Below are 25,694 nucleotides of genomic sequence, written 5' to 3'. Positions count from 1 at the left end.
TTTAACAAAAATATAAAAAATAATTTATTATAACTTATTGTTAATATTTTAATATATAATATTAATTTTAAATATTTCTAAGTAATTAATATTAATTATTTATTAAATTTAATTAGAATATATAAACTATATTTAAATATTTAAATATAACAATTAAATATTTATAATTAGATATTGACACAATTGTATTATTTTAAAAATATTTTTATTTTTAATTAATACTTTTAACACATTTGTAAACTTATATTAAATAACTAAAAAGAGAATATAAAATAATAATATCAAACACATTTTAAATCAAAAATAAGGTTAAAAAATAAAATAACAACCAAAAATATTTTTTAACTGAAAAATCTAAAATTTACTTTTTTTCATCTCTAAAAGCTTATCCTAAAAATTAAAAAATTAAAAAATTACCCTATATGTATTGTTCGGTACTTTTAAAAGAAAAGTACTTTTTAAAAAAAATTTATCCGAAAAGGAATAGAAAACACACCTTACCAAAAGAGGTTTGAAGTGCTTCACGCTACTCGAAGCGCTTGGTTTTTGGCTTTTGGATTTGATGAATCAAAATCAATGCTATTTGCCGACTGCTATTGGTATCGTCGCTTTGAACTGGTTTAGCATAAAGTTTTTTTCTTTTTTTAGATACCTCTGCATCTGCTGCAGTCGTCAATGGAGAGAATAAGGGCGTGTTTGCTTGCCTTGACAGTCGTGGTCGTATGCGGCGTAGCGCAGGTCAGATCCAGTGCTTCTGATCATCGTTACACAGCTGGAGATGAAGTTCCTCTCTATGCTAATAAAGTGGGTCCGTTCCACAATCCCAGGTCTGATTTTTCGTGATTTAATTCTGATGAACTTGGAAATTTTATGAAATTTGAAAGATTTCGGCTAACATTGTTTGTTTTTTTTTTTTTTTGCTTCCTTTAATTGACAGTGAGACATACCGTTTTTTCGATTTTCCGTTTTGTTCCTCAGGTTTGTGAGTGTCTATATAATCCTTAGAATATAAATTTCTTTAGATTTCCCACAAAGTAAAATTATATAAAAAGAAATTGAGGGTTTTGCATTGCAGCTCCCGTGAAGGAGAAGAAGGAAGCTTTAGGTGAAGTCTTGAATGGCGATCGGCTAGTGAGTGCTCCTTACAGACTTGACTTTTTGGGTAACAAGGAGGCTGAAGTTGCTTGCAAAAGGAAGCTGACAAAGGAAGAAGTTGCCAAGTTCAGAACGGCCGTTTCTAAAGACTATTACTTCCAAATGTATTACGACGACCTTCCCATTTGGGGCTTCTTAGGGAAAGTTGATAAGGAAGGCAAGGCTGATCCAAGCGAGTATAAGTATTATCTCTTTAAGCATCTGATATTCGAAATCCTTTACAATAAGGATCGCGTGATTGAGATTACTGTTCGATCTGATCCCAACGCCCTTGTGGACCTCACGCAAGATGAACCTGTAAATGTTGATTTCATGTACACTGTCAAATGGAAGGAAACTGAGACTCCCTTCGAGAAGCGGATGGACAAATACTCAGAGTCTTCTTCGATGCCACACCACTTGGAAATCCATTGGTTCTCAATCATCAATTCTTGTGTAACCGTTCTGTTACTGACTGGTTTCCTTGCTACCATTCTAATGCGAGTTCTGAAGAATGATTTTGTTAAGTAAGAATTATTTCCTTCTGCTCCATACATCAAAAATCCATATTTAATACAAATTACTTGGTTTCACTTTTCACTTCTTGCTTTACTTATTTAACAGGTATGCACATGATGAAGAATCTGCAGATGACCAAGAGGAGACTGGGTGGAAGTACATTCATGGTGATGTGTTCAGGTACCCAAAGCACAAGTCTTTGTTTTCAGCGGCTCTTGGTTCTGGCACTCAGCTCTTTACTCTGTGAGTACCATCCATCCTAGTTAACAGTTATTCTCCTAACAAAAGACATAGAAAAGGGAGTCAATGGTTTAGTTAAATTTGGCCTTCCATTAAAAGTTACTTTTGGGCTATTGTTTCTGAGCAATCTGTTGACTATATTTATTTGCATGCTTTCCAGTACAAGTTTTATATTTATACTCGCTCTTGTTGGGGTCTTTTATCCATATAATCGAGGAGCCTTATTCACTGCTCTGGTTGTCATTTATGCCCTTACATCTGGAATTGCTGGCTACACTGCTGCCTCTTTCTATTGCCAACTTGAAGGAACAAATTGGGTATGCAATACTTGTCTCTTTTCCTGTTGCCTATCTATAAATTATTATTATTTTGGTATTAGAGAAAGAGATGATATTTTACATTTTGAGGTCTCCTTTTCTAGTTTATAATCATCATCCTTTTTGCTAAAAATAAATTGGCTCTGCTGGTCAAACCAACTAAAAAAATGTAAGCCATTATGAAGAAGCTAAGAATATTGAGGGACAAACCAAAGATATGACATAAAAGCAGAAAGGCTTCGGAAAAGAAAAAAGAAAAGAATGAACCAGAAAAGGTTGGAAATGTCAAATATATATGAGGTTCAGTTGGAGAATTGACCAGTTTTTCTTCCATACATTCTGATAGGAGGCCACGATATTTGCGCATGTTATCAGAAAGGATTTTAACTTTTTATAGCACTGATTCTTTTCCATAACACTTGTCCAAATTATATCTTTTACCATATGAGAAGAGAAATTTATTGACCTAGAGTAGGACCTTTGTTCAAAAACCTAATAGCTTGATTTGATAGAATAGTTTCATTATCATCTTTAAGCCTGACCATTTTATTGACAGCACATGGCAGATTGAGTTTTATGGTTGAAATAATTTATACATATGAATTTGCTCAGTTGATTGACATCTCAATAGCTGACCCATTGACTTGTTTCATTCAACCAGTTCATGTCTGTCTGTGGGTTTTAACTATTCATGTTGCCTTATGGTCTTCAAGGCATATAACTATGCTATAAAATCCAAGTATTTTTGCATATGGAGTGAGAATATACTTAATCGGAAGTGTTTACAAGATGGCATAATTTGTGAATTCCAGTAGTTAGTGTTTGCCAATGAGAACATTTTATGCTCCCTCAATTTTCGGTTTTTAAGAAAAACTGGAAACAGAGAAGATTGCCTCTGAATGATTTGTTACTATAATGAGCATCCTTCCTGAGAAAATTAGAACTGAAAAACATGAGATGAAATTGGTACATAGAAATTTCAGCTGATAATCATAGATGTCAAGCTAAAATTATACTTTTTTTGTTAACATTGAATGAATTCTAGTTCCTTAATTGCTATTGTATTTCAAAATTTGAAATGCCACATTATATTTGAGTCTTATAAATCTCTTTCTTGAAGCTGATTTTATGGTTGCTATTTTCCTAATCTAAGCTCATGCAATGGAAACTGAACAATTCCTTTATCTTAATCCTGTCCTCTCTTTCCTGCTGAATCTAAAAGATAGAAAGTAGGAACTTGGAACGCAAACATGCTAGCCTCCTAATTTTAGAATGGTAACAAAAATGAAAATGTCTTACTTATTATATGTAAATATCTTTTCAATCAGATGTAATATCTATTTCTATCCTTTTCAATGACAGGTTAGAAACTTACTACTGACCGGAAGCTTGTTCTGTGGGCCTCTTTTTGTTACATTTTGCTTTCTTAACACTGTCGCAATTGCTTATAAGGCCACTGCAGCATTGCCATTTGGAACCATTGTGGTTATTTTTCTCATATGGGCTCTGGTCACATCTCCTTTATTAATATTAGGAGGTATTGCTGGAAAGAATACCAAGGCAGAGTTTCAAGCACCTTGCCGCACTACAAAATATCCTAGAGAGATCCCGCCATTGCCTTGGTACCGACAAACTCTTCCTCAGATGGCAATGGCAGGGTTCTTGCCATTCAGTGCCATCTATATTGAACTTTACTACATATTTTCCAGTGTGTGGGGACATAGGATCTACACCATATACAGCATCCTGTTTATTGTTTTTATCATTCTCTTGATTGTCACTGCTTTTGTCACCGTGGCTATGACTTATTTTCAACTTGCTGCTGAAGACCATGAGTGGTGGTGGAGGTATGCTGTTTTTAGCTTTCTGATTTGCATATATAAAGAAACAGTGAAACACATGCATTTGCAAGTAGGCACAAACATCGTACAAGAACATATAGATGATTGGTTCAATGGAAAATATTTTAAAAATTCTCATATTAATATTATTATTTGGTGCTCAAGTAATTTTTTTTTGTCTTTTAGCACATGTTTGGTATGTTTTTCTTTCAGTTTTAATATGCTTACATTCTTGTGGTATATTGGTTGGTGGGTGATAACTGATAACCATGTCATAATTGGCGTTTTCTCTTCTAGAATTCTGAATCACACTCCATTTTTCTCTTCCGAAGAAAATATAAGTGACCCATGTGTAAATCTAAATGCTGCTATTGTTTCTACTCGGTGGTTGAGAAGCGTTTTGGAGATACATGTAGAGCCGGCAATCTTAGGATGACGTTTTATAAGAGTGTCAGAAGAAAATATTTTTCTTTAAGTTGGTTATTTTTTCTTTAAAAACTTTCCTGAACCAGATTCATGTTTTTTTAGTATGATTTTTAATTACTTTTTTCTTGAAAAAGTCATAAGCCAATAAATTCAATCTGGAAGTATATAATCAGTAGCTAGCAGGAGGATTTCTTGAGCCAAATTCTGGATTAGAAATCTTTGGGTTGGGGAATTCATGTTAGATGGATTTATTTTTTCTAAGGTAAACAAACACTTGTTCGAAGCTTAATTTGGAAGGGATAAAAATCTAATATACTTTATATAAAAATATGCCCTAGAAACCTCCTCTTTTCAGGTGCATTGTGAAAACACACATTCACTCACCCTCTCTCCTTCCCTCCCTTCTTCCCTGATCTTGCAGAGATATTTATTTTTCTTGCTTCTCCAAGACATCCATTACATCCAACACAATATTCTGCATTACATTCTTCGTTTTATGTTGGTCAAATCTAGAGTATATTTTGAAATATTAATTTCTTATGTTTTTATTCAAAAGAAAACCGGCCAATTAGATCTGCCTCGGGCAAGGTTTTCCCAAAGCTAACTGGGCCTGAATTCGCCCAGTCCATTGATGTCTATATTGCACATAGTTGCCAAATAAGGGCTCTAACTAATATGTAATGCTATGTACGCTAGCACGACATGGCGTTTAAGCATTGATGACACTATTGTGACTATGATAACACTCACACAGATACTTCTGAGGTAGAATTATTGGAGTTTTAATGGTTTTCATAAACATAATTGTTTAATTAAACAAAAATAGGAATTAGAAAGTTCAGTTGAATACAATAGAAGAATAAGGGCTTATTTTTATCATTTTGCAAAGATACAAAGCTATTTTAGCATTTTAGCCTATTTTATTTTAGTAACTGATTCAGCACTCAGGTGACCAAGTTTTATTAGCAGCTTAAAATTTTCATTTAAAGATATGACTGCTGCTTGATGTGATTCAACTTATATGATTCTTGAATACCTCCACTAGGGAGTTTGTAGAATTTAGATTGGGTTTATTGTCCTGAAGTATAACTCTGTTCTGATTTCTGAGCTTAAAAGGTAATCATCGTTATAGAGTTGGGAGGGAAAATAATGTGATGTAAAAGCATTTATGTGTGATCTTATGATACTTGGCCAAGTGTAGCGAATAAATAATTTTTATTAGCTTGCGATAGTTGTTTTGAATTATGAGTTTGAGAAGTTAAAAAATAATGTAATTTGTGAATTTTGCATGTTATGTGGCATGTTTGGACAACCACTGTCGTTAGTGGGTTCCATTGAATCAGAGTGTTATTGGAGCACTCTAATTACTCTCTCAAATTTTTAGGGAGATGGTGAGAATCGAAGTAATTAGCAAGCAATTACAAACAATTATACTCAAATCTAATTACTTTATGACTTTCCGAGCATGCTCATAGTTTATTTAAGTTTTAAATGCTTGCTTTCAAAAAATAAAACTAAATTATATAGTATTTATTATTAAATTTATACTTTGTCAAGGACCGATCGATGATAGCAAAGAGTATATGGTTAATGTTAGAGAGAATAACCTAACAAATATGAAATCTGAAAGTAATTAGATAAATTTGCATATGATGTTTATTTTCTTCTTAATTTTATTAGTAATCATATCGCTGAATACTTTTTTGGACTACATAAGATCTGATTTTAGATTTTATTACTCATTAAAAGAATTTCTATATTTCAAGTATTATTGATAATTTTATAATATTTTTTAGAATTTAATATCATGTAGTTGTGTAGTTACAATTTATTCTACCAAACATGACATAGGAAATTGCAAGATATTTGCATTCTGTCATTCAAACACATCTATGAAATTAGAATCCTTGTAATTACAGAAAGTGTAATTACTGCTCTAGTAATTACGTATTCATTCAATTACTTTTTGTTGTCCAAATGTACCTTTATGCTACATATGGTTGGAGTATTTTCACCACATGTTTTAGTTATTGGCTATAAATTTATCACAATTGGTAACTTTTAACCACTTACATGACTTATTTGTGGCAAAGAGAAGGAAATTTTATGCTTATTTTGAAGGGGTCTATTTCTTTACAAGAGTTTTTACCCATCTTTCTAATTGTATGTTTAAATTTGTACTAATTATTCTCTATTTTATGTCTAACTATTTTATAACATGTGTTAAGTAAGTTTTTTCTTCATGGTATTACACTAGTAACCAAATGTATCATTAGTATATTAAATGTCAACTAGTCTTTAGATAGTCTGAAAACAAAGAACCAATGGAAAAAGGGAAAAGAGAAAAGAAAAAAACAAGAATTCCGCTTGGGTTACACCGATACAATATGGAGCTGTGTGATTCTAGAGTTCTGCTGCTAAGGAGCTTCCTATTATATTACAGTGGTTTGTCTTCATCTTGGAGATTGTACAAATGCTCTTATTCTTTTTGAGGTGATTCATTATAACTGTTTATTGTGTTCTGGTTATTCTTGTCCCTGTGGATGCTTTTACCCTGTCTGTGTATGGCATGATAATATCATGATGATTTTCTAGTCTTAGTCATGGCTCTAGGTGGTCAACATGATATACTTGGCACTTTATCAGCTTACAGGATACTGGCTCAAAATTCTGATTCCCATTCTCATTTATGCATTTTAGATAAGGCCAAATCTGAATGCCTAATTATAAGGCATTTGCATGAATCTTTGCCACATAATGCCTTTTTCTGTTTAACTTATAACTTTATTTCTCCTCGATAGCTGCTGCTTCAGACTTGTGAAGCTGCAAGCCATATAAAATTGCCTAGATTTCCACTTCCATTGATAAAACTTTCACTCAAATTTAGTATGAGGCTGCGAATACCTGTGAAATGTCATCAGACATAAAGTTGCTAACATTTTCAGTCAGTCTTGAATCATTTGTAGAATTATTTATATGAATTATTTTTATAATTGACATTTAGATAGCATCTAGACTCTTTTTCGATAATCAGCTGATGTTTAAATGATATTCTCTTTGTTCTGTTAGGTCCTTCCTTTGTGGTGGGTCTACCGGGTTGTTCATATATGCCTACTGTTTATATTATTACAATGCACGATCAGACATGTCAGGCTTCATGCAAACCTCATTCTTCTTTGGCTACATGGCTTGCATTTGCTATGGCTTCTTCCTGATGCTTGGGGCTATAGGCTTCCGTGCATCTCTGTTCTTTGTTCGTCACATTTACCGCTCTATCAAATGTGAATAGAAATTGGATAGTATTCCCTATTACAGCAAGTGGGCGTATGATGTATATATCCAATGGGAAGCAATTGAGTAGTTTGGAAGATTTTATGATGATTGCCAGCGTCTTTCATATTACAGGAGCAGATTGGGAGAAACTGCTTCAGACCAGCTATGGTAGCGGCATATGTGGATGCGGTAGAGCTATTATTGCAGTGTAATATGAAATATGAATCATCTAAACCTTGTTTCTTTAGGACTGCCAGAGGATGCCAATTGAAAATTGTAAAAACTATAAAAATGAGAATTTCTTGTTTATGGGTTTTTTCTGTTGGGTGAGAATCATGTTGATCAGGATGCTTTGCGAATAGCTGTGTTATGGTTTCTTAGCTCTAAATTCAACAATACATCTCTCTCCCTCTCTCTCTCTCTATATATATATATACATATAATGGATGGAATTTGGAAATCCTTTTGTTTGACATTCTTGAACTGTGTTGCCTACCAATCAGAAGCTGCATTGGTTGCCTCTCTTACAACTTCCTCCAACACTCGTCCTAATGGCGTTTTTCACAATTAGACAGAATTACGGTCCAGTAGTAGTAGCGCAGGGGCTCTAACTTTGATTGGTCCATTGGCTCTAGGCTTTTTCTTAAACCTCTGAAAAAAATTTGAGGGCTCAGCATCCTTCTTACCTTTAACTTTCTCTCTATTCTAGAGCTCAGCGCGCATCACATCCTCGGTGATTTTTGCCTTGTCAACCAGTGCTACAAAATCCCGCTCCTTCAAAAGAGCTATCAAAACTCTTGGACCATCCTTGAGGCCATCCTCAAATCAAACACACCGCTCGTATTCTGTTGCCACTGTCCTACGTGCATAGCGGCTCAATCGTAAAAATTCGGCCTCATATTTAGCCACTGTCCTATCTCTTTGAGTTAAGTTCAGAAATTCCTTTCTACAGGTATCCACATAGTTGGCACCCATATATTTAGCTTGGAAAATAGTCTTGAAAAACTCCCAGGTCAAACGATCGGCTTGAGTGCCCTCTTTGACGGTAATTCACCACTAGTAAGCTTCGTCTCTCAGAAGAGATACTACACCTTTTAGCTTCTGATTAGGGGTATAGTCAAGATCATCCACAATCCTTTCTGTGGCCTCTATCTAATATTCAGCCACATTAGGGGAAACTCCAAAAATACCCCTGAATATCTCCGCCCCATTAGACCTAAGTCATTCTGTAACTGACCCACGGTCCACATTACCAGTTTTAGGCCCATCGACCTTTTCCAGAATCCTCAACATTGCTTGGGACAGTGCGTCGTCCCTAGCTGCTCGATTCTGAGACCCTGTCTCAGCCATTGGTGAAGCTGGTGCTTCTCTAAGTTCCTTATTAGACTGGTGTCCAAAAGACGAAGACCCAGCTCGAGCACCTCCACGGCCTTTGCCGCGGCCTCTACCACGAGTACCTCTAGTGCTCATTATACACTCGCGCTTTTATCTGTGTTAAACTTTTTATGCTAGTCAGTTATTATTCCAATGTTTATTATAGATGTTTTATGAGCAGTATTATTTTAGAGTTCATTTTCATAATTCACCGTTCGAAGTTTACTCTAACTAAAAATTTTTCTGTATAGTTTTTACTACCTAAAGTAGTCTCAATAATATTTCAGTAAAAATAGTCAAAAGACTTACAGGATCAACGCGGAGACTCGGTGTACCAATCCTTCAGTAAAACATTTCTATGGTTTTGAATACCCAAACCCACAATCGAGTTTTACAACCTAACTCTGATACCACTAAATGTAACACCCCAAACCCGGCCTAGATGTTATGGCCGAATCTGTGATGTGACATTGGAGTATTTTTTTTCCAAAACACAATTTGACAAAAATTCGTTTTTCATAAAAACTTCTTTAGATTCTAAATGAAAGGTTAGGATGACTAGTTCCTTGTGAAAACTCAAGTTAGTGAAGCAAAATAATTAATTATACTAGTTTCTCAAATTTTAAAACAGTGTTTGTTGCGGAAGCTTTTAAAACATATGGCATAAGTGTGATGATTTCAGAAAAACATTGGTTTGTGCTTTCTTGAAAATACGAGTCCTTTACTAACAGGTAAAATTAAAGTAATTAAATCCCCAAATTAAAATAAACTTTAAAAAGGCCTTACTACAAAACGAAAACCCAATTTCAAATAAAATCTAAATTATAGTATTTTAAATAAATTAACTACGTCGAGTGGCCACCTTCGAGTCCTCCGTCACTTCGATCCATCTAAGCCTGGGGACTTCCTGCATAGATAACAGATGGGTGAGTTTACAAAAACTCAATGTGCGAAATCCCAAAATAACAAATAATCAGAGTAAACGCTATCTGGGCCTAAGCCCATTAGTTCTAGTTAGGGCCTTAGCCCATTTTTCAGTAACAGTACCAGTCTAGGCATGAGCCCATTTCAGTAATAGAAGTAGTCTGGGCCTTAGCCCATTTCAGTATAGTATGTAAACAAAGAATCCTACCCAATCCATCCACTACACACCATCTTCGTACCAGCCCTACACACTATGTGGGGATAAAATCGACCCACCCAACCCTACGCACCAAGTCGTACCGATTTCGATGCTAAAACAGTATTTGCAGCAGAGCTGCCAGTAATAGGCTTATAGCCTTTCAGTACACTTCCTCCAAAATCATATATCCCACCCCATGTAATCTAACATAATATCATACGTGTATGTAGAAATGCCATGCTAAAAAATAGTCATACATAATATAGGGGTATTTCAGTCAATTTACCTCACAAGGGTATAATGGTCATTTCATCTGTATAGGGTCTAAGTACACTTACCGATCCAACAGTGGGTCTACAGTCGTCTTAGGCGACCCATAGTCAAATAGTGATAATAGGCCTCTAGGCCATTATCTCATATGGCCCACTTAGCCCAGAAATGGCCTTAACCGTGTAGTTTACACAGCCTGGTGCACAATCTACCTCACTTTATGCGATTTTTTCGTATGGGGCCCATGGGCCCACATGGCCCATTAGGCCCAAATTGGCCCAATACTGTTTCAGCCCATGAAATCGATCATGGACATTTCGTCGACCACACGGCCTCGTTTTACTACTTGGCCTGCCACACGGGTGGCCACATGCCAGTGTGGTGTCGACAACCCACTTTTCGGCTTTTCGGCTTTTTGTCGATCTATACTAATAGCAGTGTGATTACACACACCTGTTATGGAGTTGTAACTGAACCACTTTTGAATCAAGAACCTATGATCAACCACAACCCCTCATTAGTCTAAATCCATCGTTAAACCAAACCAATATATCGAAGAGGATTTGATAAATTCACTAACACTTACCAATCCAATAATCGCAGAATTCCACTGACTTAACCCCCACGTACTGCTCCAAAACTTTATCCTTCACGAGAAACATTGGATCGATTAGTAAGTATTTAAAATCCCATATGGAATACATTGTACTTAAATCACTTACCCCAAAAATGGATAGACCATTTGTAAAGAGAAGGGTAATCGACCCAGGCTTCCACTATAGAAGCCACGCTCCTAGCATGGTTTGGCAAAACACAGTCGTTAGAGGAAGAACCTATATTCGGCCCCCAAATAGAAAGAAAAGGGAAAGCCAAAACTTGCTTGGCAGAGCCAGCCGAAGTTCGGCTAGAAAGAGTAATAATAAAGTGATCAAAACATACCTTTGCCACTAGATCCAGTGAACTTTAGCAACAGTAAATCAAGAAGATTAGACCACAGTAAGAAGAATAAGATTTGAGAGGGGAGAGTATGGGTATTCGGCCCTACAGAGAAAGAAACAATGAAAATGAACAAGGAAGTATTCAACTTCAGAGAAAAGGAGAAGAAGAAGAAGAAGAAGAAGAAGAATATGCTCAATCGACCAAAGAAGAAGAAGAAGAAGGAGAGTTAAGATACCACATGGGTATACGGCCAAAGAAGAACAAGAGATTGAGAGGTTTTCAAAAGTATACGACTAAAACCAAAAAAAAAATAAAGTTGCCAAAAACCCGAATTATAGAAATCGGAATTGACCTATAGCTAGCTAACACAAATCGGCATCCCAAGCCTATAGTCGAATTTTTTGACCAAAAGCACTCCACAAATTCAGTCGACCTTCAACACACTAAACACCTCCCCACTCCTTTCACAAACGAACACTCAAAGGGAGTTTAGAGTTCCCATTCAACACAACATCTTCTCACCCCTCAACTCCCCACAATCACCTCCCCAAAATCCTCCACCAATCACTCAACCGATCAATCTCCTATCCACATCCCCAAATTTACTCCTAGAATCTCGGCTACACACTCCTACATCCCCTCAAACAAACAAGCCGCCCAAGCTTCGTAGTTTCAGTGATATACAACCACCTACACAGCACAGCAGTAAAAAGGCATCCCTTGCGTGCAGTAGGACTCGACAAATCTAGTCCCTTAGCATATGCAACACGCCACTTACCAATAGGCTAGCAGGCTCTTTATGCCATGCTACCCTCACAATAATTTAAGAGTCTACTAGTTGGTGACAAGGGTTTATTCAAATAGAAGCAAAATTTTTACTCAAGCTAAGGCTTGAACCCATGACTTCCTAGAAGCTTCCAAAGCACCAAACCACTAAGGCAAACATACATCCACATCACAAACACACAAAAATAAATTTATTAGGGTTTTTCGGGATTTGGGGCATTACAAGAAATTAAATATATTTTCTTATAGATTCTTTTACGGTAAAGTTGTCATGACTTTAAAGGAATTAGAATTAAGTTCAAAATAATATTTAATTAAAAATTAATTAATTTAATTAATTTCATAAATAATATTTATTTTGGGAAATAGAAAAATATGTATTGGATTGGATTAAATTATAAAGTGCTAGGTTAAAAGTTGAGGAAGCACATATAATTGGACTCGATAAGAGGAGGCTCAAAACCCCTCAAAATAAGTATGAGAGATACTAGGGTTGTCGCTCCTCTCTCTTAGTTCAACCAGGGGATTGATTTTTCTATTAAATAATTATTATTTGTATTATAGTAATTCAACTAGGGTTTCTTTATCTCTCCTTATAAATAGATAGCACTGATAGGGCTAAAAATACACAACTTTGAGATATTGTTATTTTGCCCAAAAATAGTGAGAATTCATTTCTAAGTATAAATTTTATTTTTTGAGAATAACAATTCTACAGGTTTCTATAAAGAGAGAGATTTACTTTATGGTTTTAGGTTTGATTCGGAATAGTTTGAGCCCATACTTCAAGCGATTCGTGGTACGAGAATAGTGGAGAAGACCATTTGGTTGAAAGTTGAAAACATCAGGATCTATCTCGTACAAAGCACATGTATTTTTCAGAAAAAAATTATTACTATAAATATCACAAACCAACTAAATTTTCAATTTTTTATTTTTCCGCTGTGCTAGAAAACCATTTTCAAATTAGATTTTTTTCTAGCACCATTCAAAACCAAGTTTTTCCTACACCTCTCTACATTAGTCATGAGTCTCTCACTAAACAATAACCAAAGGAAATAGCCAAGAGGGGGGTGAATTTAGATTTTATTGTTAGCTCAATCGATCAACCAAAATAGCCAAGAGGGGAGTGAATTGGGCCTGTAACATCTCGAATTAGGGTTTAGTCAGAACAATGGTTTCATGACCACAAATCTAAAATAGAAATAATTATTTTATGATTATTTGATGGTCCATGATATGATTGCATGTTTGTATAAAATTTCCAGGAATAAATTCTATGCCTAAGGTGTCAAATTTGAAGTTAGGGACTAAATTGAATAAGTTGCAAAATATGTGTTCTAGAAGCTTCAAGCATGAAATTGTATTGGACTATAAATTAGAAGGTCTTAAATAGCAATTTGACTAATTTCTATAATTTTGGACAAAAATGGGCATGAATAGGAAAAATTAGAAAGAAAGGCTTAAATGGCATTTTTGTCATTTGGTAAATAAAAGAATACAAAGGGAAAATCGAGACAAAATTTTCTCATCTTTCTCATGCCATAGCCGAAACTTGGAGGAGCACCATAGCTAGGGTTTTTCAACTTTTCAAGCTTAATAGCAGGTCAATCTTATCCCCGTTTTTAATGTTCTTTGCATTTTTGATATCCTTGAAGCATGATTTAGCTATTTCTACCCTTTATTTGAACTAGGGTTTATGTTCAAAAAAGTACTCATGTGTGTCATGCATGTATTTTGATGATTAATGGAGGAATATGGAAGTTTGGTGTTAAATGAACATCTTTTTCTAAGTGATTTTTCATGAAAACACCTAAAAGGACTTGTTTGTAAAAAATGTAAAAATAGGTGTTAAAAATGTGATTTGATGCAAAATGTGGGCTGTTATAAGAAGGAATACGAATCAGCTAGACTTGGGTAATAAAGAAATTAGACACATTTCATTTTACGAGCTTAGGGACCAAAGTGTAAATATGTAAAATTTTAGGGGTAAAAAAATTATAATTTTGCCAAAGTATGATTTATGGACTGATTTGAATAATGTGATAATTAAATAAGTGAAAATTTCTATTATAGATCAAGAAAAATGAAATCCGGACCTAAACCGATGGAAGAACAAGGTTATGGACTAAATCGAATCGTTAGCTACATTTTTGTACTGAGGTAAGTTTGTGTGTAATTGATACAGCATTTTATTATACAATTAGCACTTAATGTTGCATGGAATGTATATTTGCCTTTGTGAGTATTATTGATGTTGTCCGACAAAAATTTGAGGCGAGGGAAGCCGGTTGAACCTTAAGAATACTTAGGGTATAAATATCATGACCTTTGGGTTGATGAGATCCTGTATAAGACCATATTTGGGATATGGCATCGGTATTGATACGTGATCCCATGTAAGACCATGGTTGGGACATGGCATTGGCATCGATATGTGGTCCCGTGTAAGACCATGTTTGGGATATGGTATTGGCATCGTTATGTGATCCCATGTAAGACCATGTCTGGGACATGGTATTGGCATCGATAAATGGTCCCATATAAGACCATATCCAGGATATGGCATTGGCACCCTACTATGTAAATATGATTTCCCAAGTATCCCTCAGTATTCCAAGCAGTTCAACGGGTAGTCCAAGGATTTGTCAAAGAAATAACAAGGTATGATCATATTGAAAGAATACAGGTACGTATGCCAATCCTGTTGTTATTGAGATTATGAAATGATTAAACCTTAGTAAGATGAGAATGAATCAATTATGATCTTGAGTTTTATTAAACATTATACAAATCGAATGAGATAGGATATGACTACAATGATTGTTGAGAATAAGATGAATTAAATTATGTTATGTATGTGTATGAAAATGCATATTTTTATTGCTTATTATTTACATGCAAGCTTACTAAGCTCTATGCTTACTCCCTCTCTTTTCCATTTTCTTATAATGTCGTCAAGCTAGTTCGGGGACCAAAGGATGTCGGAGGCTCGGTCACCCTATCAATTGGAATTTTTGGGTATAGTTAGTTTCATTATTTTGAGTATGGCATGTATAGCAACTTGGTTATTTAGTTATATGTCATATATGCTTAGCCAATATGTTGGCTTTTGATGGTGTTATGATTCATTTTGTATAAAGCCATAAGATATGGCTCACAATAATTATTGGGTTGTAAACCTATTCATCTATGCATGTATGTGCCAATTCCATTATTATATGGCTATTGGTTGTTGATGGTTGAATGATGATGGCTACTATGTGCGTGTTGGTAAAATGGGGCTTGACATGATATAGAGTCCTAATTTAGTATAATGTGATAAGAAGTTGACATGCATGAACTAGGTTCATGAATGTTTAAGTACCTTTGGGAACCATAAATGTGTTGTGCAAATAAGGGTGGCAATTGGCTCGGAAAATAGCCTTAAATTTTTTCACACGGGTAGACACATGGGTGTGTGTCTAGACCGTGTGTGACACATGGCTTGCCCCAAGGGCGTGTGTTCTGGCCGTGTGTCCCCTGCACCCTAATTAATGTTAAACAGAATGCCTAGTAGTAAACACACGGGCGGAGACACGGCCATGTATCTCAGCCGTGTGAAGGACACGATCTTAGAACATGGGCGTGTGCCCAGGCCATGTGAAGTCTGCACTTAATTTCGAGAATTTAATTTTGCCACACGGCCTAAGAACACTGGCATGTGACTTGGCCGTGTGACTCTAATTGTGTGATGATGTCATAGCCAAAGAGTTACACGGGTTAAGGACACGGGCATATCCCAAGCCACACGGGCGTGTGTGACCACACGGCCTACCCACACGGGAGTATGACTCTCCAAAACAAGAAAATTTTCTATGTGTCGAAAAGATTCTGAAGGTTCTTGGTTTAGTCTCGAATCACTTCCTATGTACATTTTGGGCCTCGTAGGTCTTTATAAGGGACAATTTGCATGCGATTGAAAAGTTTTAAATTTGAACAAAATTTTATGGCTCGGTTTTGTATGCTTGTTTTTGTTTAAGTTCGGTAATGCCTCGTACCCTGTTTCGACATCGGATACAGGTAAGGAGTGTCACAGGGCCTTTAAAGATTTTGTGGAAGCAAGGATAAGAAAATGAGACAATGAATATAATGATTTTAGAGTGGTTCTACCCCAATTGCCTACTCTACTACTTTAGCTTTCCACAACCAAGGATTTTCCCATAAACCTTTGAGGACAATGTTTAACCTTATAAATCCCTCAAGATTTCTCTCTAAATCTTAAGACACAAACTCTCTCAAAAGAGCAAACAAATAAGTAAATAAAGAAACAATCTTCACAAGATTAGATTGTTTGCAAATTAAGCACACACCAAATAAAAACACTTGAGCTAAGAAAATACAATGAATGCTCCTAAGTGTTTACAAGAGAAAAATGAAAAATTTAAGCACAAAATATTGGTAATAGATTTCTTGATGTTTCTTGACAGCTTTTAATCTTTTGTAATCTCTCTTGTTGTTGTAGAAGCTTTTGAAGCTAATATTTATAGCCTCTAATTTATTTGCAAGGCAAAATTGTAAAAAAAGCCCTCAACCTTTGGGGACTTTTGGATATATGCCTCCAACATTCTTTTTGATTTCGGCCCTCAACACAATGTATTTTTCAGACATCAACCCAGTTGCAACGGTAACCGTCAGCTGACCATTAGTTAACAGTCGGTCAAAAATATTGGTCTATGTGTCGTTCCAGTTGAGTGATGACGTGGTAGACATTTAAATAATAACGCTGACGTGACAAAAAATAAACAAATTCAATAAACATAAAACAAAAAAACCCTAAATCCCCCAAATCATTTTAAACCCCCAAATTCAAAACTTTCCCTAAATTTTAAAATCCCCAACTCGTCCAATTCCCCAAATCGTGAAATCCCCAAATCCATAACATCTGAAATCTTCATTGAATCCTTAAAATCTTCAGCAAACTCATTTTTGAATTATTGATTGAGGGATTTTTCTACATTCTTTATCCTTTAGAACCAAATTGTGAAATCCCTTAGAAGTAAATCGTGAAATCCCTAATCTTTAGAAGTAAATCGTGAAATCCCTAATCTTTCTTCAAATTTTTATTTTTCTTCCTTGTCGTCTAAAATCATGGATTCACATATTTCGAATAGTTAGTTTAGAGGTTGGGTAACACATGGTTTGAAGAAAAAATCGTCATATGCAAATATTGTTACTTCATCACGGAGGGAGTATGTCTATGATGGACCAGTAGTTAAATGTCACTGCAATAAGTTAGCTCCAAGAGACACTTCATGGAGCGATTTAAGTCCGGGGAGGAGATTTTATGGTTGTTAAGATTTTTGGGTAAGTGAAGATTTTTTAGTTTCAAATTGAGCTTGAGCTTAATTTTGATGATTTCATAAATCTCATAATTTGTTTTGTTTTCAATTTGGATTATTTCAATTTGTCTGAATTTGGGTTTGTTTGTAGGACGGTGGTTGTGATTTCTTCAAGTGGTATGATGGAAAAATGTCTAACCGTGTGACTAATTTACTGCGTCAATTGTGTCACAGTGAACGAAATCTTTTAAAGGATAATTTAGCACTTAGAAATAATGTTATGGATTTGGTTTCATTTTATGGTAACCATAATGGTTGCAGTAGTGCTGCTGGCATTGAGGTTGAAGGAGGTAGATCAGTTTGTGGTGTTGAAGGAGAAGTAGCATTAAGGAAGAAAATGTTGACCATAAAGCAAAAAATTGAAGTTATCAAGAAAGAGAAGTCAATGTATAAGAACTAATGCATCATCATAGGTTTCGTTTTTGGAAATAGTGGTAAGAGGCATATGTAGCTAGTAGTTACAAATGTTGATTGAATGTAAAATGATCCAATATATGTTTATTTACGTTTGGAACTAATGGCCAATTTTGGTTGTTTTTTATGTAATTTAACATTATGTTTGGAAGTAATGACCAATATTGGTTGTTTATGCCTAATTTAATTTAGATTAGTAAATAATGCAGTGACAATAAACATAAGACTGAAAGGACAAATTTGATCATTTAAGCATATAATTTCCCCATTGCAATTTGGATAAATATACTTTACAAAGGCATATGATTAGCCTATACCCCATTCGTCTTATACACCATTCACGCTATACCAGCCAAAAACCAGAATGTGAGTGAGCTATACATGAACAACAACAAAAAAAAAACCAATGTATTGGTTTTTAATACAAAAAAATAACATTCAACATTGGTGTATTCCAAAACCAGAATGTTGTAGGCTCAAAATGTGACTACTATCTTGTGTTCCAAAACCAGAATGGTAGGCTCAAAATGTGACTACCATCTTGTATCCTAAAACCAAAATGTTGTAGGCTCAAAATGTTGTAGAGAGAATACTTTACACCATCCTTTTTGAATCACGAGCTGCCATGAGATTGTCCTGCAAAACAGAAAATAGATACAAGATAAATGTTGTAAGCCAAGCTAGTTTTGGCACGTATAACCAACATATGAGATGCAAATAGATAAATGAAATTATGGCACCTTGGATAAAATGATTTGCTTGACAAAGGAACTTCACAGACAGAAAACTATTGCAATGAGAGACTTGTGTTGTATGACCTATACACAGTCATGAAGTGAATTATGACATGATTTGGCATACAACATAATGAAAAGGATAGCATCCCCAGTTCCAGAGAAAACACAATATATATATATATATATATATATAATGAACAAAAAATATATATATATATATAATGAAGTTGTATTTTTTCCATGTAAGATTGCACAAGTTCAAGAGCAACTTATTACTGTGAATCATAAGACAAATAGCAGAAGCCATTCAAAACAAAATAATGATGATTTACTCATGTTTCCTACAACTGATTCTTGTGTTCCCAGATGGTCGAGAGGAGCATTTCGCTTGTTATTTTTTGACTTGGGTGTTGAAGAAGTTTGTCCACTACCATTTTGGTATAAAACTGTCATCATGCTCCTTGTGGTTCTATCAGACTACAAGAGTATTTTATATTAATATTAAAATAATATACGATTTTTTATCAATAGTAAAAGGAAGAAACTCACATAAAATTTTTGCTTTCCCTTAGATTTATCTGAGGTAATTGACTTTTTAATGGGAGATTTTCCCTTTTATTTGGGTGGTTGTGCATCTTGCTGCAAAAAATGGACCATAGTCATTGGTTAGACAAAATAAAATAAAAAAAATTACTCAATATATATAACTAAAGAGCAACATTGTACCAATTTCGAATTTGTACAAGACCACTTGTTATGGCCATGTAGGCCACATTGAGTACATGTCATGAGTAGACCTTTCCTACTCAAGTGGCCAGGCTTCAATTTTTTTGGTTCATCTTTGGCCATCCTTCTAATTTTTTTGGGCCTCCTAGGCATCTTCCTTTCAATAGAAGGTAGCAATTGGCTCAATGCTAGGTTTTTCCCAATCATATGATAACATTGATGCTATATTCATCTGGTTAAAGCCCTAAATGATACATGGTAGCACATACATGGGAACATGAAATCCCACTAATATGCCAACTTCGACAACTATATATCCTTTGATTTTTGGGGCTTAGGGACAAAATCAAAATTTATGAAAAAGTTAGGGGAAAAATGGTATATTTTGCCTAGGACATAAATCAAGTCCATTTAAATATGAAATGTATGAAATTGATGGTTAAATTCATTTATATAGATCCGGACAACACTAATTCAAGGTTAGATCGAGGAAAAGAAAAGATCTCAGATTAGTAGACTTTTACGCGAACAAGTATTGAGATAAGTTCATGTAACTCAATCCGACATGTAAATATGTTTAATTGAATGTTGTGTTGTATGGAATGTGATTTGTATTGATGCACATTACTTGAATGTTATAATGAGAAACTTAATACATGCTTGAAATGGTGATAAAGGGTTAAGTCCTGATTGAATATTGAATTCCAATGATTGTATGCACTTTTTCGAAATAAATAGGGTCTTGCATTTGTTGTGGACAGGATTTAGCTCAGACGAGTAATCCCAATGAACTTGTTATAGAAAGGATTTAGCTTGGACAGATAATCCCGATATAATATCTCTTGAGTATACGTTATGACTAGGGTTTAGCCTAGATTGGTAATCCTAATCGAGCTCCTCTGAGCTTACGTTTTATAAGGGATTTAGCCTGGACTGGTAATCCTGTTATACGACATGTGGCTCGAGAGAATGTTTCTTGGTTAAGTGCCCTAATGGGTACCCTTGAATAAGAAATTGACAGATTATCAAAACGTACACTTCAAGTGTACTATTTGTGCATCTATCGGGATTCAATGATTCAACAGCCATAAAACTCTTGACATGGCATGAAAATCTTGATATGATATAATAATGACTTGAAAGAATATTGCTTGATGAGCTCATATATTCTTACTTGATGTGTATGGAAACTTTGTGACTAATATGTTTAATTTAATGTATGTGATTAGACAATTTAGCCAAATGGATGGAAACATAACATTGTATGCTTAGATTTTAATAAACAAGATTGGTAAGTTTAGTTTTTGTTATAGAACTTACTAAGCATGTAATGCTTACTCCATTTTATTTTTCCCTATTTTATAATGCTCGGTAGCTTATGAAGGTTGGAAGATCATTGGAGCATCGTCACACTATCAACTAGCATTTTGGGTATATTTAGTGAAATCATTTTGGTATAATGGCATGTATAGGACAACTTGGCCAATAGTGGCTTGAAATGTTATTTTGTAACCTAGCCATTGGAATGGCTAGTAATGGTTCATTTTGGTATGACTAAGTAGATTATTATGATATACATTTACACATCTGTTATGTTATAAATATGTTATCAAAGGTTGCTAATGCCTAAGTTATTCCAAGGTAAGGTTGTAATCATGTATGCTTGTTGTGATATGCCTTGTGAATGATGGAAATTGCCCAATTTGAATGCTTGAATTGGTTGGTATTGGTTGTGTGTTTCAAGTGCAGATTTTGGGTAAGAAATGAAGTTAGGAATGGTTTTATTTTGTCTACACGGGCAGACACACAGGCGTGTGTCTAGACTGTGTATGGCACACGACCTGGTAACACGGGCATATGGTTAGGCTGTGTGTCCCCTGTACCTTAATTTTGAGAAACAGAATGCTCAGAATTGAGCACACGGTAGAGACACGGGTGTGTGTCTCAGCCGTGTGTGCCATATGGCCTAGAATACGGGCATGTGTCTTGGCCGTGAGTGTAACACCCCGAACCCGAGACCGTCGCCGGAGTCAAACACGAGGTGTTAACAGACTTCAAACCACTTATTGAGAATTTCCTAGACAAGCTGCCAATCTGTGTACTAGTCCCTTAAAAAATCATAACTTGAGTTTTGCAACTCTAAAATCAGTTTCGTAATTTTTTCCTGAAACTAGACTCATATGTCCATCTACAGATTTTTTTCCAAAATTTTTGGTTGAGCCAATTAGTACAGTTTATTAGTTAAAGTCTCCCCTGTTGCAGGGATCGACTACACTGATCTTTGTACGTTACGAATTGGATATCTCCCTGTACAGGGCTTCAATACTGATTCTGTTTGTTTCTATAGAAACTAGACTCAGAGAGGAATCTACGAATATATGGCATGACTCCTAATTATCTCTGGTTAATTTACAATGATTTTCCAAAGTCGGAACAGGGGATCCAGAAACCGTTCTGGCCCTGTTTCACGAGAACTTTAATATCTCTTAAAATACAGCTCATATGGTTGTTTCGTTTCATCCATATGAAAATAGACCCATCAAGCTTCGAGTACGTAATTTTTTTTAGCTATTAATTCCACTTCTACTATTTTTAGTGATTTTTCGATCTCATATCACTGCTGCTGTCCGCAACAGTTACTGCAGTAGACTATGCCAATTTCATGAATCCTTCCTTAGCCTTACTAATCATCCATCGTACGTGACACAAATTATGGCCACCTTATCAAAATTAAGGTTTCTAAGACTCGTGGGTATAGATTCTAGCATCCCACTCAAACGACCACATAGGCCATTTTCACATGGCTTAAAGTTTACAACCCCAAAATTTAATAAAACAAAATAGCCCATACATGCCAAATGTTCTCCTAAGTCGACTAGGAAGACAATACCAAAAATTGCTCACGTGTGATGACTTCGTTGTGATTCTGAACACCCAAAAGGAGACAAGTCCAAGAAACCTAAAATGGGTGACAAGAAAACACCGAGTGAGTTTATAACTCAAGAAGTCATAAGCATTCCATAACCATCCATTAATAACATTATCATAAAATGAAATAATGAAACAAGGCCAAGTGTTCTAGCCATACCGAACTATACCATAGTTCCTTAGATCCTTCGGATCAATCTCATACCAAGTCATACATTTACATTTCATATACTATTCAATAGGATATTTGAAGCAATTTCCATACATCATTTCATTTCCGCAACAATCATGCAATTGAAATCATCACATAGATTTAAATCTTACCAACTCCACCCCGAGCATGAACATAGCATCTATTAGCCATGAACTCAAGGTACTTACTCTTTCCGCTGTCCATACTCATCTCGATAGAGTCACACCTCCATATAAATATTCAATCGGAGATATATGTAGAGTTTGCACACATAGTGCTTAATACTCAATCATGCACACTTAGTGCCATGTGATTCAAGCCCGCACACATAGTGCCATATAGTCCAAACTCGCACACTTAGTGCCATACATTACAAGCTCGCACACTCAGTGCCAATCTCAATCACCGTACACATCTATTTCTCGCACACTTAGTGCCGAATCAAACTTCCTACACATTTCACTATCTCTTTTACGTTCAACATTATCATCTTTTCATACACATACATTTGTATATATTTCATCTCATTAAACACAATTGCATAGATATTACAATCATTTAAGCAATATCAAATATATGCTTAATGACTTACCTTGTGTTGGGTAAAATAGTCCAAGTCGGCTACTCGATGACCTTCGTCTTTCCCTTGCTTGATTCTCCTTCTTTAACTCCTTGAGCTTAATCAATAAATCAACTAGTTTAACCATCTTGCTAAACATTCATAATTCAATTACACATGCATATGTATGTTTGTATATTCGCAACCATCCTCACTTATTACCCATTCAGTCAACAATCTAAGCCAAGATAAGGCTTCAATATGGTTGCCTCTAAACGAATACATGCACACCAATTTCCCTCATGTGGCGAATATGCATGTCCATGTTGAGGCCATTTATGCACTTATTACCACACAAAAACAGCATACATTTTACTAACTAATACCTTTCCATATTGTAACTCAATACACATCTATCATTTCCTTCATAACCAAAACATCATCATAAGTAAGTATATACCTTAAGATAGTATATATGTCATGCCAATACATCATGCTCAAACATATATACATATATGTATGCTAGAGCCGAATCTCAAGTTGATTGTAACTAAACATGAACATGATTTGAAACACAAATCTTACTCTCCATGCAAAGAGCATAAATCACACTTGGGGATGTACCATGGCGAATACATCACAACAAAGATAATTTTGGTCATGATTACACAAAGAACTTAGTATATCATTCAAAAATGCTCAAAGAAAATCTAAGAGTCCTCAATCCACCATCACATGTATCATCATCAAGCTTCATATTTAACATGCAATGGCATTAACTCAAAATCCACCTTGGCCAAATACCATCCCCATGATATAACAAAGATTTGAACCATGGGCTAATAAGAACATCAAGTTAGCAACCAAAAACATGCATGAATCTCATGGCACAACATCAAACATACCTTAATCTTGATGCAAATATAGCCAAACCTCTTCCTAATCCTCTTCCAACCCAAGCATGAAGCAAAATTCCTCCCTTCCCCTCTAGTATTTTCGGTCAAGAGAGAATGAAATGGATGAGCAAAATTTTTTTCTTTTCTTTTCTTCCATGTATGGCAATGGGGAGGGGGTTTCACTCACACACACATTTTTTTTTTCCTTTCTTTACTACCCATGCTTATTTGTTTATTATTTCCCCCTAATGCACCAACAAAACATGTTTCATGACATGTTTAGCCCATACTCCTTGTCATGGCCGGCCATCACTTGTAAAAGGGGTATTTGACATGCAAGGCCATTGTTTTGCATGCATGCTTTAATTAGTCATCATACATTTCCCCATCATACTTTCAAAGTTTTCTACTAGGTCCTTTCTAGTGAAATTCACATTTATAACTCTAAATTAAAGCATCAAAATGTCACACATGAGTTAACACATATTATAGGCATCAAAATAAATATCAAATTATTTTTATGCCTCGGTTTTGTGGTCCCGAAACCACATTCCGACTAGGGTCGTTTTAAGGCTGTCACAGTGAGAAACCTGCACCTAATTTCGAATTGAATTAATTAACCATACGGCCTAGTATACGGACGTGTAGCATGGTCGTGTGGCATGGTCGTGTGTGCAAGTCAAAGAGTTACACGGGGTCAAACACAACCTCCAATAGGGGCGTGTCCCAGGGTCACACAGGCGTGTCCCTTGGACCACGAGCCCTGCACATTGGAAAAATTTTGTAATTTTGCGAAAAATTCTTAGAGGTCCCGATTCGATTCTAATGCTCGTATTGGGCCTCAAGAGCCTAATCAAGGGACATTATGGATGATCTCTGTAAATGAATAGTAATTTACATAAATTAATTGAAAAATGTTCTGAATGTTCTGGTAATGCTTCGAAATCCTGTTCCAGTGATGGGTATGGGTTAGGGGTGTTACATTTAGTGGTATCAAAGCTACGGTTAGCTGATTCTTGGATATCACGTGGCAAACACGAGTTTATCTATACATGCCACTATATATCTTATGATAGTGTGATGACTCTTGATCGTGATGACTCCTGATCATTTTAAATGTGTTTTTCATATAGTAATGTCATCCAACCAAGCTAGAGTTGAATCTGAGGAAGTTGAGAGCAATGCTTTAGCTTCAGTTCAAAGAGTTGCGTCTACATCTGGTAGTGAAAGGCTCATGTCTAAGAGCCGAAGTGAGGAGTCAAAGCAGGCCTTTTTTCAAATGATGAATAAATGGTTTACCCAGTATCTAACAAAAAACCCTGTTGTACAATGACCTCCCCCACCTACTCCCCAACTGATTCCTGAGGTACCACAGGGTGCTGAACCTGTTAGAATTGGTAAGCCTCTGATAGATAAAATCTGCAAGCATAGGGCAGAAGAATTTAGAGCTACTGTAGATGGTGATCTGGAAAGGGCCGAGTTTTGGTTAAAAAATACTATCCGAGTTTTTGATGAAATATCCTGCACACTTGTTGAATGTCTAAAATGTGCAGTATCCCTACTAAAAGATACAGCTTATCATTGGTGGAATACCATAACTTCAATAGTACCGAGGGAG

The 25,694-nt window shown here is 35.4% G+C and overlaps 1 protein-coding gene across 2 annotated transcripts; it reads left to right on the top strand.

Annotated features, from left to right (window-relative positions):
- The first annotated feature begins 453 nt into the window (after window positions 1-453).
- LOC108483108 (transmembrane 9 superfamily member 4-like) lies at window positions 454-8,146 on the top strand. Of its 2 annotated transcripts, XM_017786322.2 has the most exons (8): window positions 455-599; window positions 713-827; window positions 938-978; window positions 1,076-1,661; window positions 1,759-1,896; window positions 2,054-2,210; window positions 3,573-4,057; window positions 7,547-8,146. In XM_017786322.2, exons 1-8 carry the CDS (start codon window positions 563-565, stop codon window positions 7,764-7,766), a joined length of 1,779 nt encoding a protein of 592 aa, XP_017641811.1. In that variant the 5' UTR covers window positions 455-562; the 3' UTR covers window positions 7,767-8,146. The 2 variants fall into 2 exon arrangements, with proteins under 2 accessions (XP_017641810.1, XP_017641811.1); XM_017786321.2 differs by having other exon boundaries at window positions 454-827.
- The last annotated feature ends 17,548 nt before the right edge of the window (window positions 8,147-25,694 follow it).

This window comes from Gossypium arboreum, chromosome 7 (assembly GCF_025698485.1).
Source record: "Gossypium arboreum isolate Shixiya-1 chromosome 7, ASM2569848v2, whole genome shotgun sequence".
NCBI lineage: Eukaryota > Viridiplantae > Streptophyta > Magnoliopsida > Malvales > Malvaceae > Gossypium > Gossypium arboreum.
Note: the sequence above shows the minus strand (reverse complement) of the source record. Positions and strands in the feature narration are given on the sequence as shown.

What these genes read in the sequence shown, in the direction of transcription:
- LOC108483108 (XM_017786321.2), top strand. Translation starts at nt 676, where the DNA reads ATGGAGAGAATAAGGGCGTGTTTGCTTGCCTTGACAGTCGTGGTCGTA. An exon ending in CTGAAGAATGATTTTGTTAA is followed by an intron (nt 1,662 to 1,758) that starts GTAAGAATTATT and finishes CTTATTTAACAG; the next exon opens with GTATGCACATGATGAAGAAT. An exon ending in GACCATGAGTGGTGGTGGAG is followed by an intron (nt 4,058 to 7,546) that starts GTATGCTGTTTT and finishes TTGTTCTGTTAG; the next exon opens with GTCCTTCCTTTGTGGTGGGT.